Genomic DNA, 26,568 nt, shown 5'->3' with positions numbered 1-26,568 from the left:
GCACTTCAGAACTTATCCATTTTAACTGGAGATGCCTGAGAATGAATCTGGGACTTATTCTCAGGCCTGGGGCCTGGACTGGATGACCCTTGGGGTCCCTTTCAACTCAACAATTCTATGATTCTATGATGTTGTGCATGTGAAGCATGTGCTCTCCCGCTCAACTATGGCCCCTCCCCATTCCACCAGGCTGCTAAGAGGAAGCAGGACTATTCCATCACCTCAGCTGAGAGACCACCAGCAGCTGTCTCTTCCTCTCCTTGAAACGTTTCCATCCTAGCTGGAACTTGGAAACAAAAAACTAGTACCTGAATCTGTTTTTTCCCTCCTCCTTCCCCCAATCTATTTTCCTTTTGTGTTGTGAGGACAAGCATTCTCTTGGTACGGATCATTGTAAACTGCTGTGGGAGCCCTTTTCAACCAAAGAGCAGGATGAAAACCCTTCAAATGATCAATATTATCAGACCCCTGTTGATCACAAATTGAAAAGGCTGGGAAATGCTGGGAAATGCATTTTTTGCATTGAGATTAGCCGTGGTACAACAAAAGTAGGCGAGACAGGAGGTGGTGTAGTGTGAATGACTTTTCTTTACAGAAAGTATTAATACTTGAGCTATTCTTTTAAAGCAATAAATCTGAGGAAGATACAACATGATATGCCTGTAGGAAAAGGTTTAGAGAAAACAGTTAAATGACACATTGGCCAGCATTGGATGGCTTGCATGCAAAAGACCTTACTCTTAAGGCTGTTTTCACACACAATACATTAAAAAACCCAGGGCAGCCAGTGCATGTGTGGCACACTCAGCAGAGAGTCACAGCCAGTCTTAGATCTCTGAACAGTAGATTATGATGCATGTATTTTCAAAAAAAAACAATTTGCCACTTTTACAGTTTATAGCTTTTTGGTATATCCTTGCAAGCATAATATTTGCATTCAGATGTAAAAACAAACTATAGTTTGTCATAATGTGATCAAAGTACAGTGAACCTTGGACTCACATGCCCTTTTCTTCTATTTCCCATTCGTGTGTGTGTAACGGGAATAGATTAGATAAACTCCTATGGTTCTAATTTGTCACAAAGAAGCTGCTCACCCACCACCCTCCAAACCATGGTTTCGAGGGTTGTCTGAATCGAGTCACTATGGAAAATGATTCTTAATTATGGAATATCACTGAAATGTGCCTATACCAGTATACTGGGATGATGATAGTCCTTTTAAAATTTCAGATATTCTCCAAAAAAAAAAAAAAAACCATCCACGAACTTTCCCTCTCTATATGAGCAAAAGGACTGTAGTGAAGAATAGAATAAATGGCCACACTGCATTAGGAAGAATGTATAACACTTTTGTAAAAAACAAAATATGCCAGGCTAATCCACCAGAATTGTTTGAAGGAACTAATCTAATATGTAGATAATACTGATCAAATAGATACTGTATTTCTAGCACTTCAGAAATCTTGTATGGTGCATTACAATTACAAATCCCATGGCAAAGTGTTCTTAAAAATAGCCTGGCACAGGAAGAAGGGAATGGTCTTTCACTGACTAGCAGTTTGTTAAGAGTTAGCAAATTAAGATGTAAGGATTAATGCCCGCTTTTCATAATAGATAAAGGTAAACAATTGTATGCTCCCATAGATTTGTGTTGGGCCTGTTCTGTTTTCTTCTTCCACTAAAGATAAGGGAAGTGAGGCACACAGTGAAATGGAAAAACTGATACCGAGTGCAGAAATACAGAAGGGTTATAGGATAAGATGAAAGGTTCAAAGCGGCAGATACCAGGAGGAATAGGGATGCTGACTATGTATATGCTGCTCCATCCTGCTTTTGTGATAACTCCTCATGCAAGTGATGGGCCTTATGGACTGATAGCTGAAAATACAGGCCCCACATCTGATCCTGATCTCATCACATATAAAGTTAAGCGGGGTAATATATAATTCAAGCAGGCCCAGATGCAATGAATGGGTGATGGGCCAGATAGACCATCAGCCTGACCTAATATGCAAATTCTCTTTTTTATTTATTTTTAAAAATAATATATTTAAGGCACAAGGACATCAATTATCTTGCTTCCATAAGCTGATAAGTGGAAAACATTTCAACTCCATCTGCACACTTATATTTTCTGGCTTGCTCAGAATGTTGATTCTGGGAAACCCAGTTAATGTAGAGTGTGTAAGCATCTCTAATCAAGCCAGCTTTAAAATAGTTGGGAGTTGAATGAAAGCTAAATTAAAGTGGCTGGCACAAGGAGAAGCGAAAGTGTCTGTTTCCTGTTGCTTCTATGCATTATGCCTGCTCTGCAAAGACGAACTATTTTTACCATTGCACCTGGCAAGGTTATATAGGCCAACAGCTTTTCTGACCAGTTTTGTCAGATGTTGCTTACACAACTTAGTTTATTTCAAGGTCACACCACAAAACTCTGTAAGGTTGTGTGCACAATATACCTTTAAAGCACATTGGAAGCCCCTTTCCCACAAGAATAATGGGCACTGTACTTTGTTAGGTGTTGCTGGGGATTGTAATGCAACCCTTTGGGCTGGGATGTGGGGAGAATGTGCTTCAAATGTGCTTTAAAGGTATAGTGTGTATCCAGAAGGTTGTGTACACATTCCCAGTCTGCATCCAATGCACTGCCACCACTGCTTTGGGAAATGGTGTATACACATTGTCACATGCCATCTCTATCTTGTATCTCATGGTGCATTTCCCCCAAACCAGCTCTGAACTGAGAGAAAGGCTGAGCCAGCTGTGTGTTAAGATGGTAATGAGTACACAGCCCAATACTACAGATCTGTGTCCCTTACTTTAGACTACTGGCCTTTTAACAATGAGATTGAGGAATGGAATCTAGAGAAAGGAGCTTGTAAATCTTAACACTCCTCTGAAAATTGACTTCTTTGAGACTTCTCATTTTTTTGTCAGACACATGTCTACTCAAAAGTAAGCACCAAAGGGCAAGTGTGAGAAGCCAAATTCTCTGTTTTCTCAGCCTCACAAGTGTAGAAATACTTGATTTTTTGGGCTGATATTTTTATGTAACATTTCTTCTATAGTTTCAATTCTGCAAACGGCTATAATTTAATTTATTATTAAGACACAGCTCTGGAAGCCAAGTGTTCATATTACTGGAACTGGCAAACTAAGATGATCAAAGGTAGAGGGTGCCAGGAGCACTTTATATAATTACAGGAAACATTTGAAAGGAATGGAACTAATTTTTCCCAGGGGAAAACCCAAAAACAATAGAAGCAAAATAAGAAAAATATAATTACTTTAAACCATGAGGTGGCAGTTTTAGATTAAAGTTCTAAAACTAGGTCATATGTCAATTTCCTCAAACTAATTGATTACTTACCTTCAGTTCTTTACACTTCTTTCCCCCCCAGAGGAACACCCCCCTCCTGCCTGCCTCCAGTTCAGCGAAAGCCACTGTTGAATGCTTCTCCTATTCTGATGGCCTAGATGTGACCACTGTTTGTTCCGGATATAAGCTGGTAGCTACTTTTTGCATGTGATTCTCTCTATACAGCAATTAATATCTTGTGATCCGATTTGCCACTGCTAGCCTCTAAATTACAAAAAAGGGGGGCTTCAGAAACTTGACATTATAAAATATTTCATTGCTTATGACACTGATTAACTGTTTGCTTCCAGGGAAGCAAATCTACGAGAACTACTTTTTGAGAGGCTTTGCAGACTTTCATATGATGAAGGAAAGCATTGGCAAAGACGTGTCGAAAAGGGCCAAACCTGAAGCTTTTAACCAAATTGATGTGCAACCGTTCTCTCTCAAACAACAGCTCATCCTGATAGGTTACACTCAGTCTTAATTTTGTTGTTGTTGGCATCCGTCTGTCTCGAGAGACAATGGAAGAGTGAGTAATCATGATTTGTTTGGCAGGCTGGCTGAGTTGGGAACGCCCAACCTTTCCCTTTAGGGCAGGCTGGGAAGCAGGTGGCCCTCCTGATGATGTTGGACTCCAACTTCCATCAGCCCCAACCAGCATGACAAACAGTAAGGAATCATTGGAATTGGAGTCCAACAACATCTGGATAACCATAAGACTGCCTTAGAACATTATATCATATTGATGGAGAATCCTAGTTTAAGAATTAGATGTCTTTTTACATGATGTCAGGAGCTGGAGTAGGTCAGGGGGGGAAAACACCAGTGTCACGTGATAACATCAAAATGTGCCACCACCTTTACCTTAGCCTTTTGCAAGTCCTTTTTCAAAGATAGAGCACAACATCCAGTCTGTACACACTAGATGGCAGAGGACAGGATAGCCATGTTGCTTTCACCCTTTCCTCTTTTAAAAACAATTTGCCCTCTAGCCCAGCAGAGGGTCGAATGCCTCCAGAAAATTAAGAGTTCCACTAGAATGGTTTTTTTGCAGGTGTATTCTGCAACATGTGACTGATGCAATAATAAGACATTAGTGGTGGATTTATACAGGACTGACCACACACCCTTTTACTTTTCTTAGTTCTTCTGCAATACTTCCCCAATGTTACGTTACTGCTGTCTCTGCAGGAGCTCTCCTGCAGTTTAGTGCAACAAAAGCAGGACAAACTCTTTAAACACCAGAATATTTGTAGCACAAAAAGTTACAGGATTTCAGCAGGCCGTTATGGGATATGCACAGATTGGAAACGAAGCAATATGTCCACCCCAAAACTTCTGCAGGTCCAAGCAGCACTGAAAACAGAATTCCATATAACCACCCTGATGCTATCATGAGCACAAATAATCATGAATACACAATAAAAAGGATATCTGTAGAGGCCCAATAAACAAACTAAATAAAAGGCTCACAAAATGGCAGCCTGCTGGAAAGGCCTTGCTGTCAGCCACTTTACCAAACAAAAAAATAAAACAAGCCTAGTAGGATGCATGCTTTCATCCTGGGGTTGTAGTGGAGATGGGAGGAAGCACACAGCTTGTAGAGATTTAAAATTAGTTTTCAATACTAATAAAATAAAATCACAAAATGGTGTAGCTGTGGAGACGGATGGGTTGTTCATCGCTAATTGCATCACAAACACAGAACCTTATTCTGCAGCAGTCATAAAAGCAATCAATGCTCTGGTGAGGGTCAGATACAAAATGCTGCAATTTGACTGCAGGGAAAATGAGTTAGCCTTGCAAGGAAAGTGCAGCATTGAGGCTAGATATGCAGACATTGTGCAACATAGGTGTATTTATTATGCAATAGATCAACAGGGCAGCCTGAGATTTGGCTGAAGTTATCAGAATGACGAAGCTAAGCTAATATGGTGGAAAGCAAGAAGCAATGGAGAAGAGGATCTCTCATATGCATTGAAGACTTTTAAGCCTTGAAGAGCAAACATGTTCTTCTTTATATCTTGAATATTTATAAAAAATATGAGCAAAACCACTGCATTTTCTGGCAGCAATCTAAGCCCCAGCCATATTTTTTTTGAGATTCTGTGGTCTTACGCATTTTCCTGCACATTATTTGACCTGATGCCATATTATTTGGCCAACTTTGCCCCCCTCAGATATCAACCTACTACTTCTAGATACATAAACAAAATAAAGCCATCCAGCTCACCTAAAATCTTATTGAAAGAAATTCACTTGCCAGGTTTTTTCTGGCAAGGCACCTGAGCCTTTAATATTTCTATGTCAGACAGAATTTCAACAGATGAAGCACTCAATCACCACAGATTTTCCATGGGAAGAAAAACTTCAGCAGTTGGATTTCTGCAACTTGTGTGAGGTGAGTGATACAGGGCATAAGAAATTCTGCTACAAATAAAAAACGTTCGGTCCATGAGTGAGTGATAAGAAACTGAGCTCTAAGCAACAATGTAAGTTCTGAGAACATACAACTATGACATTCCAAGCAGAGAAATAAGCTTATGCCTTAGCAGCAGATTATGTATATATTGTAAAGTTTAAAACTGGATTTCTGCATTCTGTCTCAAAGAACGTCGTGCCAGTTTCAATTTAAAAGAAAAGTAGGCAAAGTTTTAATTCCTTAGTGACAGGCTCAGAAGTGAATGAACTTCCACACACTCTTGGACACAGATTCCTGAAGCCAAATCAAATCAACCCACATTCTGTCAGGAAAGGGACATGAAAATTGCATTTCATCCAAAAGCTACAAAAACAAGAAGAGCAGCAGCTCAGTCATTTGAGCTGTTTAACTTGAACCACATTTACTTGAGTCAAGTTCCAAAACAACACAGAGATAACCAAAGACCGAGACAGGGAGAAAGGTTGAATATTTTTACCTCTCTGTTGTGCAGGTGTGGGATGTTCTTGGGAAGTACTGGTTCCCCCATCCCCTTCCTCTTTGCAGCTTCCCTCTGTCTGTCTGGTCTGCCTGTACAAAGCCTTGCCACAGGCCGAAAAAAAGAACACACACTTCTTGGGAGTGCTTAATATCCAAGCCCCAGCTCAGCTTAAAAACTGTCAGAGTCCTAAGTGGCCTGCACTAGAGAACCAGGAAGGCGGGGAGGTTGGGTGGGGGAGAGGAAGGGAGGGGAAAGGGGGGGAGGCAAAGCGATCAGGGTTTAAATTTAGACATGAATCTAAACAGATACTGGCTTTCTCAGAGAACGCAAGAGAGAAAAAGACAGCAAAGCAGCCTAGGCACCCTGCTTATTTCCTTTATCCTCGCTCTTATTTCTCAATTTTCTCCTTCCTCTTCTTGCAGCTTCTTTTTCTGGTGAAGGGTGAAGGGTTTTTGTCCTGGCATCCCATCATTTTATTCTGCCCCTACGTGGGCCAGCAAAAGTGGAGGCTCTTGTTTTCGTGGGAGTGGGTGTAACAAGGTCAAATGCATATACCGTGTCATAAATAGATAGGTGAGAAAGAAGACTTATCCCATGGACCTTTTCCCTTGTTATCCGTTGCATTGTACAAAGGGTTTAGGCACCAGGGAAAAGAAGGCCTCACAGTTCGGGAGTGAAAATATTCCACGTATGCTACACTTCTTCCTCACCCCGCAAGAGATTAGGTAAAGTGCAGATCTTTTATTTAGGTCATGGTAGAGTTAAAACATATACACAGAGAAAAACACACATGCACATGTGCCAAACTTTTGTTCATTCTGACAGCACCTCTGCCAAGTGTCACTCACTGAGGTGACAGTGAGGAGAACTCAAGAACAAGTTAGAAAGCAACTTTTGTAGCAATAATGCCACCTCTTGAATTCTCCCATATTCTAGTTCTGGGCTAGAAGAGAGAGAAAAAATAGTTTTAAAAGTATTTTCTGAAAGGCATTATTTCCCTTTCCACTGCATTGTTGAGACCCTATTTAGCTGTGTCAAGGAAAGCTTCCTAAAGACAAGTAGATTAGGGTTAACTAGAAGGCATTACAGCTATAATTGTACTCTGATTATTTTGTTAAATTGCAGCATGGTTTTTCTTGTTGCAAATGCTAGGGGCCTAAAATAATATAATTTTATTCCTCACACATTTGGCATGACTGCAACGATAACTGGAACAGAGTTTCTTTCTACCACCATGAATTCTGGATGGCCATCAAAGCCACTAGATTTTTGGAGCCAGTCTTGATATTTCTTCCCTCCTCAATTTTCAGGATGATGTAACACCACCCAATTATAGGAACTGTTTTGTGGCAGTTTCTCACACAGAATGCAAAGGATTGATTCACACTATCAAATTCTTTGTGCAAATTTGCACCATACATTTAAAGCACCCTTATATGTCATGGCTTCCCCAGTGGAATCCTGGGAACTATTATGTGAGTGTTGTTGCTGAGAGACCTCTCACAGTCACAATTCTCAGCAGCCTTAAGAAACTACAGCTCTCAGCATTTGTTGTGGGAAGTCATGGATCTTAAGATGGTATAAGAGTGCTTTAAATGTATTGTAAAGAACGTGATCAAATATACAGCTACCTGGAGCAGATTAACAGTGTATGCACATGAAGCCAGTAGCCACCTCTGTGATCACACCCTTTGGAAACAGTACATAGCTGTCGACGTTTCCCATTTGTTTAAGGGAAATTCCCTTATTCCAAATAGGATTTCCCTTAAAAAAAGGGAAAAGTTGATAGCTATGAAACAGTATAGCAGTAATCACAAAAATGGCCTAATTCAGATTAGTCTTTCACCACACGTGTGTGCCAAATTGCATAAAATAATTTGGAGTGAAGTAGCCCTTTGTGTCTTAGTGAGGAGTTGCCTTGCACCCATTCCAACCACCGATTCATTCAATCCCACACTGTCTACACTGGTGGGCATGGTGGAAGAGGAGATAGTCCCACAAGGTGGGGAATATGAGAAAGTAGGACAAGCCCCAAGCAGGGAAAGTATATTCATAATAAAGAATTTTGATGATAATTTTCACCTGAAGCAACAGATAGAATCCTTTGTTTCCCAGGGTCAAATTTGGCATGCTGTTAATTGCAGGAATGCAATCAATGTGCATGCCTGAAAAAGTGCAAATAACAGAAGTAGGGGAGGTCAGCAGCAGAGGGACTGCAGGGTGAAGGAGATGGAAGGTTTAACCCTTTCCCTTAGTGTGATCCCATATCTAATGCACATACTCCATTGCTATTTACCTCAGGAGGAAGCCTCCATCAGCACTGTTGCATCTAAGTTTTCTCCAATATTTTCTGTTTTTTAACTCAAAACACTCTGAGACTACAGTTTCAGTTCCAGGAACTCCTAGCAAAATCATGACATTTTAGAGCAGGTGATAGTGTGAAGAGGAGCATGCAGATAAAGGGAAGAGATAGGTTCACACAAACTATCACCAAGCACATAACAAGCCAACAAAGACTTCTTTACCCTGGCATTTGAACCTGACCTTAGATAGATAGATTGATTCACCATATTATTGTGTCTGCAGTTTGTTTAGAACTTATTTTAATATTGTGTTTTAAATGGTTGTAACATGTTCTGAGACATTATTATTTATTAAATTTCCATACCATCCTTCACCTGAGTTTACACTATAAAAACACAAAAATACACAACATAGCAACAAACAAAACAATACTCCCCCCAGTTTAAAAGGCCATACATTGTTTAACTAGCCAAAAGCCTAGGTGAAGAGGAATGTTTTTGCCTGGTGCTTATGTGAAGAGTGGGTAATAAATTGCATAAATAAATAATGGCCAAAGGGGCAAGGGTTAATCATCCCCTTCCTCAGTTACTTTTTCACTTCCAAGCGTAGCCTCTGAATGCTAGGGGTTTTTTTAATTGCAAAAGCATTGGGGGGAAAGACACAAGCTACTGTATGTTTTGCTTAGGCCTTAGGTGCTTTCCTCAGATGGTATGTCCTCATTCCACAGACTAATCCTTGCAAGGGGATAAGAACAACTTTTTTACCCTTTCAAAACAAGGCAAGTTGCATGGCAACTGCAACAGGGCTGAATACAGGACTGTGGGTGAAGGGTATGTTATCTTTTTCTAGCAGTTCCTTGTGCTAGATCTCAGCAGGCAGCTTCCTCTTCTTGACGTAAGAAGCACACGACAAAGAAGCTGAAGCAGAGCAGGAGTGGAATGATACTTTTAGTAGCTCAGCTCTGCCATACTGAGATACTTTGGGAGGTCGAAACACTAGGACTGCAGTCTTTAATCGATTTTATCAACTAATTTGATTTTGATTATCTAATTTCTATACTGTTTAATACAGTAAAAACGATCTGTAAGCGGTGCACACAACCAGACGCCTTCATCCGCCTCTGCTGCAACAAAACATGTCTCTCCCGTATTGGTCGCTACAGCCACAGCAGGTGCTGTAAGCTTCAGAAAGTTTGAGGTCAGCCTCAAAGCTGCAGTCCTCCACTGTATCCCGAGACAGATGGATGCCAACCAAGATCTGTAAGCAGTGTACAAACAGCTGAAGCGACAACAAAATATCACAAAAATACGCAGTTACATATAAAAATGTTAGATTAATACAAAATAACTAATATATATAAATAAGGGACACGGGTGGCACTGTGGGTTAAACCACAGAGCCTAGGACTTGCCGATCAGAAGGTCGGCGGTTCGAATCCCCACGACGGGGTGAACTCCCGTTGCTCGGTCCCTGCTCCTGCCAACCTAGCAGTTCGAACGCATGTCAAAGTGCAAGTAGATAAATAGGCGGGAAGGTAAATGGCGTTTCCATGCGTTGCTCTGGTTCGCCAGAAGCGGCTTAGTCAAGCTGGCCACATGACCCGGAAGCTGTACGCTGGCTCCCTCAGCCAATAAAGCGAGATGAGGGTCCCCTTTACCTTATATAAATAAGTATCACTTCATTTTCATTCTGCGTCTTCAGGTTATCACCCAGGGTCTGAACAAAATCCCAGTTCACTCACAAAATTCTCAGAATGAGAAGAGTTCCTGGAACTCTAGACTTAGTTTTTATGGGCAGGCCCAAGGTGGATGGTACTTCCTCAGGCTGCTTGCAGATATGTTCCATTCAACTGTACTATCTACACCTAGTTCCAGATGCAGCAGGTTTGTTGAGTTTTCCAGGGGATCCAGAGGGTGGGAAAAGGGCCCCCCTCCACTCACAGCTCTTTTTTTCACCCTCTTTCCTCTACTCCTCTTCGTCCAACTGCAGCTTTAATTACAGGTTAAAATTGAGTTTTCTGGCTGAGCCATGAAAAAGAAACATACAGATGGCATTGCCTACCAGTTTTTATCCCAACCCAGCACACACTTTGCATTCAGAACAAAATGCCTTTCAGTGTTTCTAAGAAACTACAGAGAATCCAAGCTGAGTATTTTTAGAGAGATTTCATGTGAGCCATCCAAATCTGGACACCAGAGATAGTTTAGGATCAGATCTACTTAAGAACAAGTCTGGTCATCAAACAAAATGTTGCAGCTAACGGGTTGCAAACATACTCTACAAAAAGGGCATTGCACTTTCCCCCACTTCCATTTTCAGATATTCTACATTTTGTGGCTACTGTGCATGCTCATTCCTTATTGCAATTTTGGTGGTTTTTTGTTTTGCTCATTTAAGGTTTTTTAAAGTTTTTGTTTTTTGGGGGGGGGTTTACTTCTATTAACCCCGCCGTTTCCCATAACATAATTATACTGAGTGCTTTTTTTCCGCCAGAGCGCATTTTGGGCACCTCTGATATGGGTGCCGTTGTAGGCTGACACTCTCCTCACCCCCTTCTTGCCTTTACGTACTTCTGAGAAGCCTCAAGCAATCATTTCAAGTCAAAGCAGAAGCTGGCCAGTGTTTGCAAGCCTACACTTTTTTTTAGATCTATGACTCCACCTAGCTCCTAGCCACTCCTAGCTGGTCAGGCTACAGGGTGGGGCCAATTCATATTTCCTTTTCTTTAATCCATCTCCCATGTAGTGGTGGCAGGCTTTAAGCTTTCTAGCCAGGCCTCTACCATTGCACATATGTGCATTTGCGTAGGGTCCTTTGCAGCTGCCCTAGCCATCTTCCTGAATCAAAGGGAATGAGGGAGGTGTGGGCGCATTTATTTGACCTGCACCAGAACCAGGGGTGACCCCCAAACCAGCTAGGGAGACAGCTTGCTGTAGTTTTAGTACCTCTGCAGACAGTGAAAAATGGCTGTTGTCAAACTGGCATCTGTTCACGGCTGCCCCGAGTCGCCCAACAACTTACTGTAACAACTTCATGGTCAGTTCTGGCACCTATTTTTCTTGGGGGGAAAGCACTGATTATGTGCCCTCCTGTTTCTCAGTGATCCCCATTTTGGCTTAGTTCTGCTGCACTCATCACCTGAGGTCAGTATTATAGGGACTAATGTCACTAGAATACTGAAAACACATTTTAATCTCTCCTTTACAGTCTAAACTTTGCAGTTTTCCATTGAGAGAACGGAAAAGTTGTCTGTTCTGAGGTCAACCCCAAAACTCTAACGTCAAATTATGACTTCCTCTGTTCCCATACAACAGTGAGAAAAAGAGGATAAGGAAACCTTTTCTCCTCACAACAACCCCTCCAGAAGAAAATATGAAAGTCACAACAATGTGAGCCTGTTTTAACACGTCAGTCAGCAGCTTTTACCCTAAGCTGGGCACTGACGCTTAGAGTAACACCCAATAGGAAGGGCAGCATAAACTATTCCTTAAATGGGTAGACGGAATCTGCCCCTCCATCATGCTTTTATACGACAGACCAAAATAATTCTTCCTAACACTATTGTAGTATTTACTGCAACAAAAGCAAGCAAAACTGTTCCCAACTGTTATTTAATTTGGATATAAGAGTGAGCATGCAAGGACTTGATAAAATGTCTGGTCTATTTCTAAAGTGATTTGTTTGGGGCTTGAATTGTCATTGGAACTGGAATTTGCTCTGAATTAGTGAAGGCTGTGTGTGCGTTGGTGTATTATTTGGCTGCTAGTTTGCACAGCACTTGCCAGCAACAACATTACTAAGCAGCAGTGATCAGGTTTCCATCTAGATGTTGAACAGGGCAAGAAGCTGGCATTTGACCACTCACTGTTCCTACCTAAATCTTCTGTTACTAAAGAAGGGAGAGTGCTGCAACAGAAGGGGATTTGTATTTTGTAGCTTAATGAACTCACAAGCTAACATCCTGTTTTTGTTCCAGAGAGTACAAGTCTTTAACCCTTCTCTGATAACACCCACAGGAAATCAATATGAGCAAGTTTTTAATATGGGAATTTTGTTTTTTAACTCAAAGACTGGCCAACCGCCTATCTTTAAATATCTTTCCCATTTACTAGCCAAATTAGCACTGCAAATCTCTGGGGACGTAGTTGCAAGAAATTATATTAGTTGGAAATGTTTGTACTATTGCTATTTTTAAATGACATTCTGCAGCTGCACTTAAGCATATACAGCACTACAGAGAACGTAGCATTGCAGATACCCGCCACTTTTCAAAGGACAGCGGGTTACTTTGAACCGAAATGTAGTATTCAGACCAAATTAAAATATTTAGAGTATATTCCGGTCACTTCTAGATAATCTGTTTGTTGATAATTTATTCTCATTTGTTTGCATAAAGCTTGGGGGAAGGTCATATGACAGCTGTGTCAAGCAACTGTTATCCTACACTTCTCAGTGCATTTCCCTCCTGTCACTTTCCTAACTGCAAAAAGTCCACACACCCCTTAAAAAAGCAGCCATGTTTGTACAAGAACCAAATCTACTTTAATTGTACAACTTGGATTTGCTGGTATCTAGGTGAATCCCACCCACAAATAGTGACAATTGGGGTGCAATATTAGACTAAATGTTTTTACCCAATTTAGTTTCCAACTGACCCTGCAAAAACCAGGGACATGCTATGATGAAAACACCATCTTGCAGAGATACCCTGGACTCAGGATGCCTTCTAAACGATTCTTACTCCCAGGATCACTCAGCCAGGAGTGCCAACTTGGCCTCCTTGGGTGCCCGGGGCTGGGGTGCCATGCAGTGTGCATGGCCCTGGCACCCAAATTTGTGGGTGTCTGGCCCCTTCATGGGGAATTTTGTGGGTGCTTGGGCACCCAAGGCCCCAGGGAGCTGGCACCTATGCACTCAGGTGTGACAGAGAAGGGTCCCCTGTTTGCATTTCTAATGTAATCTGCACGCCAACTGTGGCAGTTTTTAGACTAAAGATGACTTTAGATTTCAGGATTACCACTACGGCTCATTTTGCCAGACTAATATTTATGCTTAAAAATCCTTTGAAAAACAGTGACAATGAGTTTATATTCTGTGTGCTTTGACTGGAGTTTCAGACAAAAAGCCAGCTGCAATGTTTGCAAAGAATTTCAGTACCACAGTATTTATGCAACTATCTAATTGTGACAGAACAGGAAATGCCTGTCGTTACGGATATTAAGTGTATCAGCATATGAGCTCTCACGTGGTATAGGAAAATACAGCACTTCAAGAACCTAACTTTCAGACACTGCTATATTACCAGTCAGATTCATCTATCACATACTACAACAAAAGAAAAGAAAAAGGGTTTAATCTTACTGGCTGTCATCTGTATAGACAGAGTTGGCTCTACTCACAGACTGACCTCTATCAAAAACTGCATAGGGATTATATAGGCAAAGAGAGGCTCATATTCATGAACTGATTAATGCTATCCAGACAGGAAGTTGGCCCAGCATATGAGGCAGTGCTCTCTCTTTCTCTTTCTCTCTTAAAAGAAAAAGAAAAAAGCTCAAACTTATTCCACAGAAAAACTAGACACATTATACTAGAACTGAGGGAGAGACGGGTTGTGTTATCAGCAGAGGAGGCTGACCAAGCCCTAGAAAAAGATGGGGGTGGCGGGCAAATAACTTGCTTTGATGGCTATCAGACAGATACAGTGGCATTGTGTAATGCAGAATTAAGGCCAGGGCAATAACAATGTTATCCTGAAACAAGGCAGAGCCTGCCTATGATGGAATCCAGTTATCTGGACACAGGGCTGGACTGGCTCAACTCACAAAGGAAACAGGCTGTCCAGAGAGTGGGCTGGTCCTTCCCATTAAGGGACTGTTATCTGGAGAGAAGGAGGAGGTTATCCGGATACAGATGTCCAGAGCAAGAACGATTTCAGGATGCTGGGCTGGCCCAGCTCAGAGGATATTTGTTCTAATAGCTGAAAAGATCAAGCAGAAACTGCATTAGGCAATGCTGCAGCTCATTGTGCAAAGACTTTGAAACAGCATTTCTCTTGTGAAACAGTAGAAACATACTTCCATATGATAAGAAAGGGGGATTGATTATTACTCTATTTTTAAAAAATATTACTTTGCCCTTCTGCTTTAAAAAGGTGCTTAGAATGGCTACAATGACTGATAAAAAACATAAAAATGGAAAAGCAGAATGAAAGCAATTCAATGCAACACAAAACGAGAAAAATTATAATACACAGACATGGCTTCAGGATGATAAATAAACTGTAATACTACAAATATATCCAGCCCCTATTTCCTAGCTCAGTTGGTAGAGCATGAGACTCTTAATCTCAGGGCCATGAGTTTGAGCCCAACATTGGGGGAAAGATCCCTGCCTTGCAGGGGGTTGGACTAGATGACCCTCATGGTCCCTTCCAATTCTATGATTCTGTGCTATGTCTCTGAAACATGAACACTTCCTTCAGTTTCTTTGTGGGCCCCACATTATCTGCATGAAGAAAAGTGCAGGGAACATAGGAACGGGATTCTGGGTGCCTATTCATTACTCATCTCTCTCATGCAAAGCAGTGTAACTGGGACCTCTCCAGTCCTGGGTCTATTAGCATTTCAGTCTGCTCTTGTCTCTGCCCTCCCTTGAATCCACAGAGCACAGCGCAAGCTCTGCCTGCTATACTACTCCAGCACATCCAGAATGTATTCCTCAGGTGTGAAAACTCTGTGAAACTTGCCAGGTGCAGCTATTTCCATCACTCCAGCAACTTTTGAATCCACTGCCTTCTGTCTTGACAGAAGAATCCTTTCTTGCAAACCAAATTGTGAGGACAGCACCCTCTTGTGGCTGTAATCTTTTGACACACACACACAGAGAGAGAGAGAGAGAGAGAGAGAGAGAGAGAGAGAGAGAGAGAGAGAGAGAATTTTGTTTAACAGAAGCCCGGGACTAATGGACGGACCCAAAATTCTCAACTATGTAAGGATTATAGCTCCAGGAAGAAAAATCATAATCACAAAATATTTAGCAAATGTAATAGTTATATTTTCACTAGGTATTAAAGCTAGGAGTCTGATCTAATTTAATTGGGTAGATTACTTGATTAAAACACTTCAAATGGTGCTCCTGATTAATCAGTAAGCAGTTTTAATGTTTTAAAGAAATATTTTGAATACGTATAAGAATTACATTTTTTAAAATGGTGCTTGCATTTGCAGAAGTTGTAAATAAAAACAAACAAAGTTCTGATCTATTGATTTGTAAGTCTGATGGCAGGGACTCTTGCTCTCTCCTACTGATATGAGCCACTTTAGGAAACATTAGTTATCTGAAAAGCAGGTTGCCAATATAGTATTTTATTTTATTTTTACAAATCTGCTGACTAATAAAATGGTGGCACCTTTTAAGTCAATTAAATTATTGTAATTGAAAAATCTGATTTATTAAAGTCTGCCCAACACGCAAAATCCATCAGATGAGAGGCTCTAGGATCTGGCAGAAGCCCTGCTATGCTGGCAGGACTTGAGACAAGCCGTTGGCAGGAGACACAGAGCTCATCCACACTTCCCAAACCTGAGGCTAGAAATCACAGGACAAATGGCAGTGTGGATGAGCCCAAAGAGTTGAACCTTGGACTGTGAGCTGATAAGCCTCTCGGAGTCTGTAACCTGAAGGTCTGTAACCTGAAGCATCTGTAACCCAAGGTACCACTGTACAGGCCAAACCCCACTGTGTTCAATGGGACTTCATAGAATTGGAAGGGATGCTGAGGGTCATTTAGTCCAACCCCCTGCAATACAGGAATATCAACTTAAAGCATCCAAGGCAGATGGCCATCCAACCTCTGCTTCAAAACCTCCAGTAAATGAGGTGAGCGTGCACAGGATTGCTTTTTCATTGCTTCAAGTCGACATTTGACTAAGGCTAGAGGACTCCCCACCACGCTTCACAGTCGCCAACTACATGTAATGATATCTACTTATTTCACTGTTCTAAGCCTTCGGCCTTGTAAACCCAACTAAAGACTCGCGTCTCTCTCCTCCCCTCCCTTCACCCGTATAAGGTGAGTGTTTTTGTCCCGTGACACCGTCCTCCGGCAAATCTCATTGGTAAATTTCGAGGCGCTGTGCATCATTGGCAGAGAGCTGCATAATCCCCACCCCAAATATGTAAGCCGTCTGCTCATCTCTTCCGCCCTTAGCGCAGCTCTCATTGGCAAAAACGAGAGAATGGAGTGCAGCTATTGGCTAAAAATGACAAGGCCTGCCCACCTGACGGCTTCTCTCACTGTTTACTTCCGCTCTACAGAAACGGGCAAAGCGAAGCGCCTCTATTGGCTGCGGCGCGCGCAGGGGGCGGGCTCGCACGGCTTGGTAGATGTCTGAGCCCCGCCAACCTGGTCCGCAGACTAGGCAAAGGTTCGCTCAGGTGTCCGGGGCAGGAGGTGTGAGATACGCGCGCGCGAGAGAGCGAGCAATGTGGCCGTTTCTGTTGCTGCTGCTTCCGTTGGTGGGGGTCTCCGGGGTGGTTCAAATCCCTCCGCACGAGGACGTGGCTCGGGTCGCGCGCTTCGTGGCGCACTCGTGCGATTGGGGCGCGCTGGCCACGCTCTCCGCGCAAGACCCGCCGATGCGGGGCCAGCCTTTCTCCAACGTCTTCTCCGTCAGCGACGGGCCACTGGGGTCGAAGCAAGGCAGCGGGGTGCCTTACATGTACCTGACGCCGCTGGAGGTCTCCGTGCAAGATTTGCAGGTGAGGGGACGGGCATGTCAGTTATTCTGAGATGAGGGAAGACCTCGCGACACAGCAGCAGCAACTGTCTGAGGCCGGCTGTAGCTATTCAGTGCCCTGAAATGTACTCTGCACGTGTTCAGAGGCACTGTCGCAGGGCTGAGCTTCGTTACTGAAACAAAGTTCCGAAGCTGAGGCCTGGTGAGTTCTAAATCAAGTTTAGTCTTGTGTGTACTTCATCATTATTAATTACAATATGCATGTACTGTTGTGTTATGTATATATAAAGTGCCTTAAGAGGGCATTTGGTTTTTTCTTTAAAAAAATCCATAAAATTTAAATTATTTCAATGTATAATGACATAAATTATTTCTGCGTTTTATCCCATTCGTTCTGAGGAGTATTCTTTGTTCCTCATTTCAGTTGTTTTTTACAACAACTTTGTGAGGTAAGTTAGGCCAAGGTTTATGATTGTCTTGGTGTCTCCCAGCAAGCTGTATGACTGCGCAGGGATCTGAATGTGAGTCTTCAGTACCAAATAAAGTGTAACATGAAAAGGGTCTCCTACATTAATAAGTTTGAGAGGGTGGGATAAATGAAAATCCTGGAATTAGGGGAGGTTTTTAGTCTTTTCCCCTGAGCTATCTTCATAGTAAAACTGCATGCACACCCTCTTCCGCAGCTGCTGTTTGTCTTTCAGGGCAAAACATACAGTTATTGCTTATCATATAGGTGCCAGTATGTTTGCCCTGTGTAATAACAACAGCTCTTAGAGACAATTTTGGCAAAAAATAAAAAATGGTGCTTACCCATTCCAAAACTCCTGCCCTGTCCGGGTAATTCTATGAAAATGTCAACATACAAATATTTTTTTCATTTATAGTTAGCATGTTCTATATTTTTCTAAAGAACCTTGTCAGGATTTGCTTTGTGGACCAAATTTTGCCATGGGGCAGCCATGGTTTAGCAAGCTCACCTTGGTTTCAACATCCCAGCTTGTGGCCAGTCCTGAGCTATAGCTTAAGATCTAAACTGTAGGTCAGGAGCAGGGAACCTTCTACATCCTGAGGGCCACATTCAGTTCTGGGTATCATTCTGGGGCATACATGTTAGTGGTAGGGCAAGAAGCAATGAATGTAAATGTTACGTTTGCACAGTAGTTTAGTTTCTACGCATATGCTTGCAAATCCCTCTCTTAACCTCCATCCAGAAAAGAAAGAAGTATTATCAGAGTTCAAGGACACATTCCAGCCAGGGAAAAACACTCAGAGTTGACTGGGGCTGATAGGAATTGTAGTTCAACAACATCTGGAAGGCACCAGGTTCCAACAAGTGGGGGGATCAACAAACTGCGACTGAATCCTGGTAAGACACAGAGACAGTGGTGGATCCCAGGTCGAAGTTGGGGAGTTCAGTTCTGGACAGGGAAGGAACAGGTGCATGGTTTGGGGGTACTTTTAAATCCATCTTTGTCAGTGTAGGCTCAAGTGACGTTTGTGGCAAGAAACACCCGTTATGAGCTTAGGCTGGTGGTCAGGGATAGCTTAGCCACTGTGATTCATGTGTTGGTAACTTCACAATTAGGTAAACCCTGTGGTCAACTCAATGAAGGTGTGAAGCAGTGAGTCGTGTGGCTTGGGGAGAATCCTGTGAGCCAGATAGAAAGGGCTGGAGGGCTGCATTGGACCCCCAGTCCCAATATTGCTCACCCCAGCTTTAGGTAATAAAATGTTACACTTAATCATGCTTTGCTTTACTTAGATGTGGTGAATAACTATGTCTGCATATGCTTAATCTTCACAGTTGTTTCAATTTTGCAGTAAGGCTATTAGTATAGTTTCCTAATACATGTATGCAATTGATGACAGAAAAATACTGATCTAATTGAAGCTTGGTAAGCATTGTTATGAACGGAAGGATTATTAACCTCTTTTCCTGCCCTTCTAAAGAATGCAGGAAGTTTAGCGCAGCCTTAATCTGTATGTTGCGAAACTTGCATTCAATTGATGGAAACCAACTAATGGATATGTAGCCAAATAAGATGAATACAAACTGCCATGGAAAGCTGAGTAGGGAAGTCTGTTGTATAAGGATGAAAAGACGATCTGTAAATATAAGCTGAGGAAAATGCATAAACAATAAATAAATAAGAACAATTGATGGAAACCTTCATACTCATTTGGGAGGGGGTTGAGTATACCTGCAGTGTGAAAAGACTGAGGAGCAAACACTGCACAGCTATTGCAATAGTTTTGTAATCTGAGAATCTTTACATTTTTCAAACATTTTAGTTGGCTTGTGGTAGAAATAAGACTAGCAACATATTTCTTGGAATCTATTCAATTTACTTTGTCCACTTCAGGTACATTTGAAAAACGTCTTTTGCACACAGAGAATTGTGACATGATTTGCAGGGATTGATTTGTAAATAAACCTACTGATGAACAAACCCATCTTCAGGGGGTCTTATTTAATTTGAGCAGCTCAAATGAGGCGTCATGGAGGTCTAAAAACAGCATGCAATCCATGTTCTCTCTAATTTGGGAATGAAGAACTTGTGCCCTTCCATATGTTGTTGGACTTCCACTCTCATCAGCGGCAGCCAACATGGCCAATGGCCAGGAATTACAGGAGCTGTAGTCCAGTAATATCTGGAGGGCATTGCATTGGCTACCCCTGCTCTAACCTGTGAAGCCACTTTATTACAGGCAAAAACTATATTGATATGACATACTTTGGTGTTAACAAAGCTGTGACTCCTAATAAATGCTCAGTTTTTCTGTAGGGCAGCAATAGAGATCTGTGGCCTTCAGATGCCTCTGGCCTGCAACTTCCATCATCCTTGACAACTGGTTGTTCTATCTGGGATGATGAGAGTTTTAGTCCAGCAACCTGTGGAGGGCTACAGGCTCTCCATTCCTCAAAGGAGGCTGCAAATTATTTGCCTTAACAAACGTTTTCACAGATACCTGAATGCTCAATACTTTGGCTTGCCTTCGGTGTTTTTGGAAAGAAGACAGTGTTTGCTGTTCCTACACATTTTATTGTGGCCTTTCAGATTCCTTGAAACACATAATGATCTAAATAGGAGTCAGCACCCTAAGACCCGTGGGCCAGAAGTGTCCTGCGGAGGTCGTTTGACCGGCCCACGAGCTGCCCCCAAACCGAGCTGCCTGCTTGCACACTGCACTAAATCAGCGTGGCGCAGGGACTCGCTTCCGCAGCGCTGAAAATCACGGGCATGTGCTCTCACACACATGCACAATCCAGCCCACAGAGGGATCTCCGTGGGGCTGATCCAGCCCAGCCAAGATAAACCTTGCTGACCTCTGATCTAGCTTATATGGTTTAATGAGTTTTTACTACCTTCTTTAGAAACCCCAAGTGAATATCATCAGGTCATCTAAGCTTTGATTATTATTTATCTTGTTAGACTTCTCTGTTGAACTATCTGTTGTTGTGGTGGTGGTGGTTGGCTATAACATGCCAATTTTGTCTCTTCGCTCCCACACACCCTAATTATCCATTTTGCCTAATATCCAGTGTGATGAAGAGTTTGGAGAACTTGATTTTGCTTGGTCCCAATAAAAGTATTGGCCTACCTATAGTTCATGAATATTGCATGTTGATTCTGATATTTCAGAGTAGATTCCACTTGTATGCTGTGAAAATAGTCAATGCAATTTCACAAAACTCTCCGACTTAGCATTGCTTCCCAAAATCTTGATATGGTTTAATGGACAATTCTGTTAAGCTTACTCAATAGCTTATTTCTTTTCAGAAAGTGGAAGGAATATCTCAACAAGTGCTGCCATCTCTTATCTCTTGTAACATACAGTACAGCTGTTTGGACTGCCTTCAGTCATATGGAGACATCTGCTTACAGATAACACTCCCAGTGTAACCATGATTCAGCTGTTTCTTGACTGTTTTTCTCCTGTCATTACCATTGGTTTATATTGTGTAAATAAGTGCCAAATGTGTGGTTTTTATGCTTAAAATCATGTGCTGCTGAAACTTCTATTTTTCTGGCTGAAAAATGAAACTGATGGAATTTCCCAAGAGGTCACTGACAGCTTTACAGCTTTGTGCCTGTAAAAAGGAGAAGCAGATTTCAACATTGTGTGACTTTTACAATTTCTCTGTATGACCATGACCCTTGAATTGCAAAGGATATGAAACTCATCCAGACACACAGTATCTCTTATTCTAGCATGGAAATGCTGATCAAGTATGCTGATCAGCTTGTTTTAAATGTGCTAACCTATTCAGCAAATCTAGAACATTTATGATTTATTTATTTTTTGCCACTTGTATTGCAGGTAAATGCCAATGCCTCCCTAACAATGTCCTTGGCACAGACACCTTACTGCAAGAAGGAAGGTTATGATCCTCAGAATCCACTGTGTGCCCATGTGATCTTCTCTGGAATAGTTGAAAAGGTACACTGTGATATTTGGACATACCAGAAGAATATAAAGCTCACTGCCTGAAAGCTAGAAAGCAAGTTTCATAACACTGATGATATATGCCTCTGAAATATACTTATTTTGAAGTTACCTTCCACGCATTCAAATAGTTTATGAAAGGGGAGCAGAGCTGTGTGTGCTGGACGTGTGTCAAAAATCCCTGTTTCAGCATGTTCTATCCCAAAATTGTTGCACATTCCCAGGTGTGAAGCAGGAACCAAATGCTTATATGTTTCTCCATGCAGTCAGGAACACCAATTGTGTAGGGCTCCAAATCACATGAAGTGGTCAGCACACATTCATCTAAAACTGTTCTGGGTGGTTTCCACAACCGTTCAGAAAAGATTTGGGGTGGACAAGGGGGTGCACATGGAGATGAGACAGAATGAAAGTTCCATTTCGCAGCCTGAAGTCTTTGAGCTAACAGAAATACTTTGTTGGATACTTCCCTATGTGTACTTACATGTCATTAATCCTGTTGAACTCAGTGGGACTTAGGTTGAGTAGACATGCACAGGATTGCATTGTTAGGCAAAATCAAAGAGCTGTAACTTTCTTGAAGAAACCCCGTGTGTTTTCTTGTTCCATGTATTTTGGGTGTGTTGAAAAATTAGGAAGTATTGTGTGAGCTTTATAATACCTGACTAACTTCACACAAATAGCATATCAGAGTATATGGGTCAAGTAGTCATGAAAACATCTTGGTTTGGATCCAGAGGAAGTTAGTCATACGTTTATCTCATTGATTTCAGAGGAACTGAAATGTGACTAACTTCCTCTGACTCCAACCCTGAGTATTCCTTGAATAATGTTTACATGTGCACTCTTCTCTCTCTTTTTCTTGCATCTTGAGAAAGTTTGAAAGAAAGTACAAGATACTGTGGTTAACTAATATGTCTGTGAAATTACATATTTGGTAACTTGTTTGTTAGGTTCCGAATGGTACAGAAGCAGACTTTGCAAAGAAGGCTCTCTTCAGTAGACATCCTGAAATGGCTACGTGGCCATCTGGTCATAACTGGTTTTTTGCTAAACTCAACATCACCAACATCTGGGTCCTGGACTACTTTGGTGGAATCAAAACTGTGACTCCTCAAGAATATTTTAAAGCTACACCATAGTAAGTATTCAAGTTACATTGCTTGGGGAATCTTGTTTTTCAGCATCTGATTTCTTTATTGCACAATACTCCTTAAGTGATCCTAAAAGCCATAGGATTTGAAGTGGTCACTTATTTTTATATATATTTGAGAGAGACCAAGGAAGCAGAGGGCTAAGAGCAGATCTTTAAGGACCCCAACAATTTGAAGGAAAGCAACAGAAGAGCTCCTGTGGAAATGCTGAAATAACTTTATGGTTGTAAAAAATACATCAAAGGACAGAACCAGAGAGAACTAGGGTATCAAGGGCATCAAAGAAGAGCACAGCTATATCTCTCTCACTGAAATAAATGGGACTTCAAAAGCTGAACCTTGGTTGTTTTAAAATGCTATCCAAAAGTTATGTTGGTTTTTCATCTAGTCCAGTAGTGTCTATTCTGATGGCCAGCAGCTCTGTAGGGTCGCAGGCAAATATCTCTTCTAGTCTTTCAGAGAGTGGTCCCTTTTAATTTGAGATGCAATAAGTGAAACTTAAGACTGTCCATATAAAGCATGTACTCTACCACTGAGCTATGGAATATCCTCTTGCAAGAGAAAGTACCAAGACATTAAGACTGACTACATACCATTTTAATTTATTTTTATTTTTATTTTTTCTTCTCTGTAGGCAAGGAAGATGCTTGAATGAAACATTGTCTACTTTTTCACTGGTCACTTTTGTAACAAGAAACCATCCAAAAACTGAGATAATCTTGTAGAATCTCAAAACTGCACATTCCTTTGGAATTATAAGGGATTGCTTACGCCATATGAGTACAAAAAGTATGGATTCTTTGCAAAGGAAATCTTAAATTCTGCGCACAAAAATATTTAGAGTATGCAAATCTGCATACTATGCATAATTGATTCTGCTTTTGGGACTTTGATTTTTAAAGAAGCTATTTTTCAACAATCTTATTTAGAGAAAAATACAATTGGAGGTACATCTCTGAAATGGAGAAAAGAGCAGTGGAGAAAATTTGTTGTTGAAGAAACATCCTGAAATGTTCAGCTATATTCTGGACTTGATCCACAGATTCATGTGTAGCATCATTCGCTGGGTGATTTATGCTGTCAGCTGACCATATTGATAAGGGATATGCCTGCAGCCCTAATTCAGCTAGGGTGGTCAGTTTATGCATATGTGTGCCTACAATACCAAGGCAATATATATTGGCAAGTGAAGTGCCAAACTTGATGTGTCTGTAGTAGTTCAGTAAAACTGCCCCAGTTATATAGAAAGGGGGTGTCAGTGATTTTAGTAGTAGAGCAGAGCACATGAGTGTGGGCACTTAAACTATATTTCCATCCACAGCTTACCTCCCTGCAGCATCTCTCTCTGCGTGCTTGTAGCTTAGCAGAGTTTGCTTGTAGTATTGGGGCTTAACTGAGAGGTAAAGCTACTAGGGTACAGACTGCAGGGTGGTAGGCCTTGGGTGGGCAAAGTGTCCTATGATCATCAGCCATGTGGCTCTTTGCTGTTAAAATTGGACCCTACCCAGACCTTTCTTCTTACGCAATTTGGGGAAGTTCTGTGTTTGAACCCTTAGCAATGTTACCACTATGTCTTATTTGACCTGATCCCATATGACAGAACTACATACTTAGCTATATTCACCTCTGTGCCTTATTTACTGCTTGTGCCAAAAAACTCTGAAGGCTTCATTTGAACTTAACATAATGTCAGTTCCATTATGGACCATCGTTTTAAAAATCAACTAAGTTGTAGTCCTTGATTATAGAGTTTGAAACCAGGTGCTGAAGTATTCTGTAAGCCCACTGTTAAAGAAAGAATATGATTCTTCTGAGGGCCACAAGATTGATTGTTGTCTTTAATTATGAGATATTCTTATGAGAGTACCACACAGAATGCATTGATCATATGAAACCCTGTTGTCTTACCACAGAGCAGAAAAAGGATTCTAATATATAATGTGGAGCCATGTTCCCATACATGGTGCCCTCCAGATGTTGCTGGAGTACAACTCTATCCCTGACCAGCTGGCTGGGGCTGATGGGAGTTGGATTCCAACAATATCTGGAGGGCTGCAGGTTAGTCACCCCTGGGGAAGGCTGATGTTGAAGGCATGCTGCTGTCTCTCTTGATGAGTATTGCTTGTTTTGTGTTGAAAAGTGTTCTGTCATAGCGGATACATGATTGAAATCTGAGGAGACCAAGCTGACATGACAGAAGAAAAGTGCAAAACCCACAAAGGGTAGTGTGAATCCTGCCAAGGACTTGTCACTTTCAAGGCATCTAAAGTCTTTGATCACATTATTTTCTTCATCCACAATTGTTAAGGTATCAGATAATTAGAATTTTCTGGTGGCTGTTCTTGCTGACAGGTTAACCAAACAAGTTAGGCCTTAGTCATCAACATGTTTCCTTGGAAGTAATTTTAACTTATATGTAGAAATAACTTTTCCTACCTCTGATGTGGCTACAAATAGCTTGCATGTTTTTATCTTGAGAAATTACATAATTGTGTTGCACATGGAAGTTCTAGCTTCCATATAAATCCATAGTTAAGCAGTATGGAAATAAAAATATATTCTTGGAAATGAAGTTGCCCTGTTTCTTATTATATGTTGTATTTCATATTTGTGGGGGAGAGAGGAATAGAGGAAAATTTCTAACAGTGTAAATTGTCTGAAAGTGTGTAAAATGTGTGAGTTAAAACTTACAGCATATTTTCCAGATCAGATTTTCTGATGCCTGCCATGATTTTTAAAGAAAGACATAGATTTTATTGTGAAACTTAAATCTGGTAACTAATATATAATCTGGTGTTTTTCCTCAGTGTATGCTTCTAGTTTGTAACATTTCTTTTTTGCTTTTGTACTAATTGGGTAAGTCATTCCAGGAGAGTCTGATTTGGCTTAAGCAGTATGATTTAATGCTTCCCTCTTTTATACTGACTACTACCTAGGTTTCATATTCATAAAGTAAAGTGGCAAGTGTTGGGAAAAGATCCCCTGATAGATAAACCATTTAAACTAGAGGATAATACAGTGGTACCTCGGTTTAAGTACTTAATTTGTTCCGGAGGTCTGTTCTTAACCTGAAACTGTTCTTAACATGAAGCACCTCTTTAGCTAATGGGGCCTCCAACTGCCACTGCGCCACCAGAGCACGATTTCTGTTCTGATTCTGAAGCAAAGTTCTTAACCCGAGGTACTATTTCTGGGTTAGCGGAGTCTGTAACCTGAAGTGTATGTAACCTGAGGTACCACTGTACTTCTGGGAGCGGCCACTGGGAGCAGTCAGCTGCAGTCAGAAGTACTGATGCCAGCCTAAGAACATGAAAAGAGTCTACTGGATCAGGCCAATGGCCCATCTTGTCCAGCATCCTGTTCTCACAGTGGCCAACTAGATGCCTATGCGAAGCAGATTATTCATAATACGCAAATGCTTCACTTTGAGGCAGCTCACTTGCCTGATCTCTCCCAATCTAAACACTATGGAGTGTGTGCGTGTTTGGGGAAGAAGAAAGGTCTAAATATTGCAGGGGTTTTGTGGAAGCACAAATTGACTTTTTGCTTTGCACAGACACATACTGTGTCTGTGAAGGATGAGCCATCCAGAGTTTTCTACTGTATTGGTGTTCCCAACTGCAGCCTGTTACTTT

The 26,568-nt window shown here is 41.5% G+C and overlaps 2 protein-coding genes and 1 long non-coding RNA gene across 7 annotated transcripts in view; 2 read left to right on the top strand and 1 right to left on the bottom strand.

Annotated features, from left to right (window-relative positions):
• Positions 1 to 6,499, bottom strand: part of RCSD1 (RCSD domain containing 1) — a 30,490-nt gene extending 23,991 nt beyond the window's left edge. The window contains exon 1 of the mRNA XM_081199685.1: positions 6,283 to 6,499. Within this exon, the coding sequence (XP_081055811.1) occupies positions 6,283 to 6,333 (51 nt within the window). The 5' untranslated portion in view covers positions 6,334 to 6,499. The remainder of the gene's footprint in view (positions 1 to 6,282) is intronic.
• LOC308590052 overlaps positions 1 to 11,889 on the top strand; it is a 45,286-nt gene extending 33,397 nt beyond the window's left edge. The window contains exons 2-5 of one of the 4 annotated variants that reach the window (XR_014009639.1): positions 3,405 to 3,512; positions 5,676 to 5,765; positions 6,708 to 6,825; positions 11,797 to 11,889. This is a non-coding gene — a long non-coding RNA (uncharacterized lncRNA). Of the gene's footprint in view, positions 1 to 3,404; positions 3,513 to 3,672; positions 4,480 to 5,675; positions 5,766 to 6,707; positions 6,826 to 6,918; positions 9,562 to 11,796 lie in introns of those variants that run through there. The other 3 variants (XR_014009640.1, XR_014009641.1, XR_014009642.1) reach the window with 3 other exon arrangements.
• A 5,053-nt stretch (positions 11,890 to 16,942) lies between these two features.
• Positions 16,943 to 25,501, top strand: CREG1 (cellular repressor of E1A stimulated genes 1; the record flags this gene model as incomplete). 2 transcript variants are annotated; one of them, XM_081199718.1, is made up of 4 exons in its annotated part: positions 16,954 to 17,352; positions 21,654 to 21,773; positions 22,733 to 22,920; positions 23,568 to 25,501. In XM_081199718.1, coding segments are annotated over exons 1-4 (684 nt in total). In that variant the 5' UTR covers positions 16,954 to 16,977. The 2 variants fall into 2 exon arrangements, with proteins under 2 accessions (XP_081055845.1, XP_081055844.1); XM_081199719.1 differs by lacking the exon at positions 23,568 to 25,501 and having other exon boundaries at positions 16,943 to 17,352; positions 22,733 to 22,921.
• Positions 25,502 to 26,568: the final 1,067 nt, after the last annotated feature.

This window comes from Podarcis bocagei (assembly GCF_964188305.1).
Source record: "Podarcis bocagei genome assembly, chromosome: 6".
Classification (NCBI taxonomy): Eukaryota; Metazoa; Chordata; class Lepidosauria; order Squamata; family Lacertidae; genus Podarcis; species Podarcis bocagei.
Note: the sequence above shows the minus strand (reverse complement) of the source record. Positions and strands in the feature narration are given on the sequence as shown.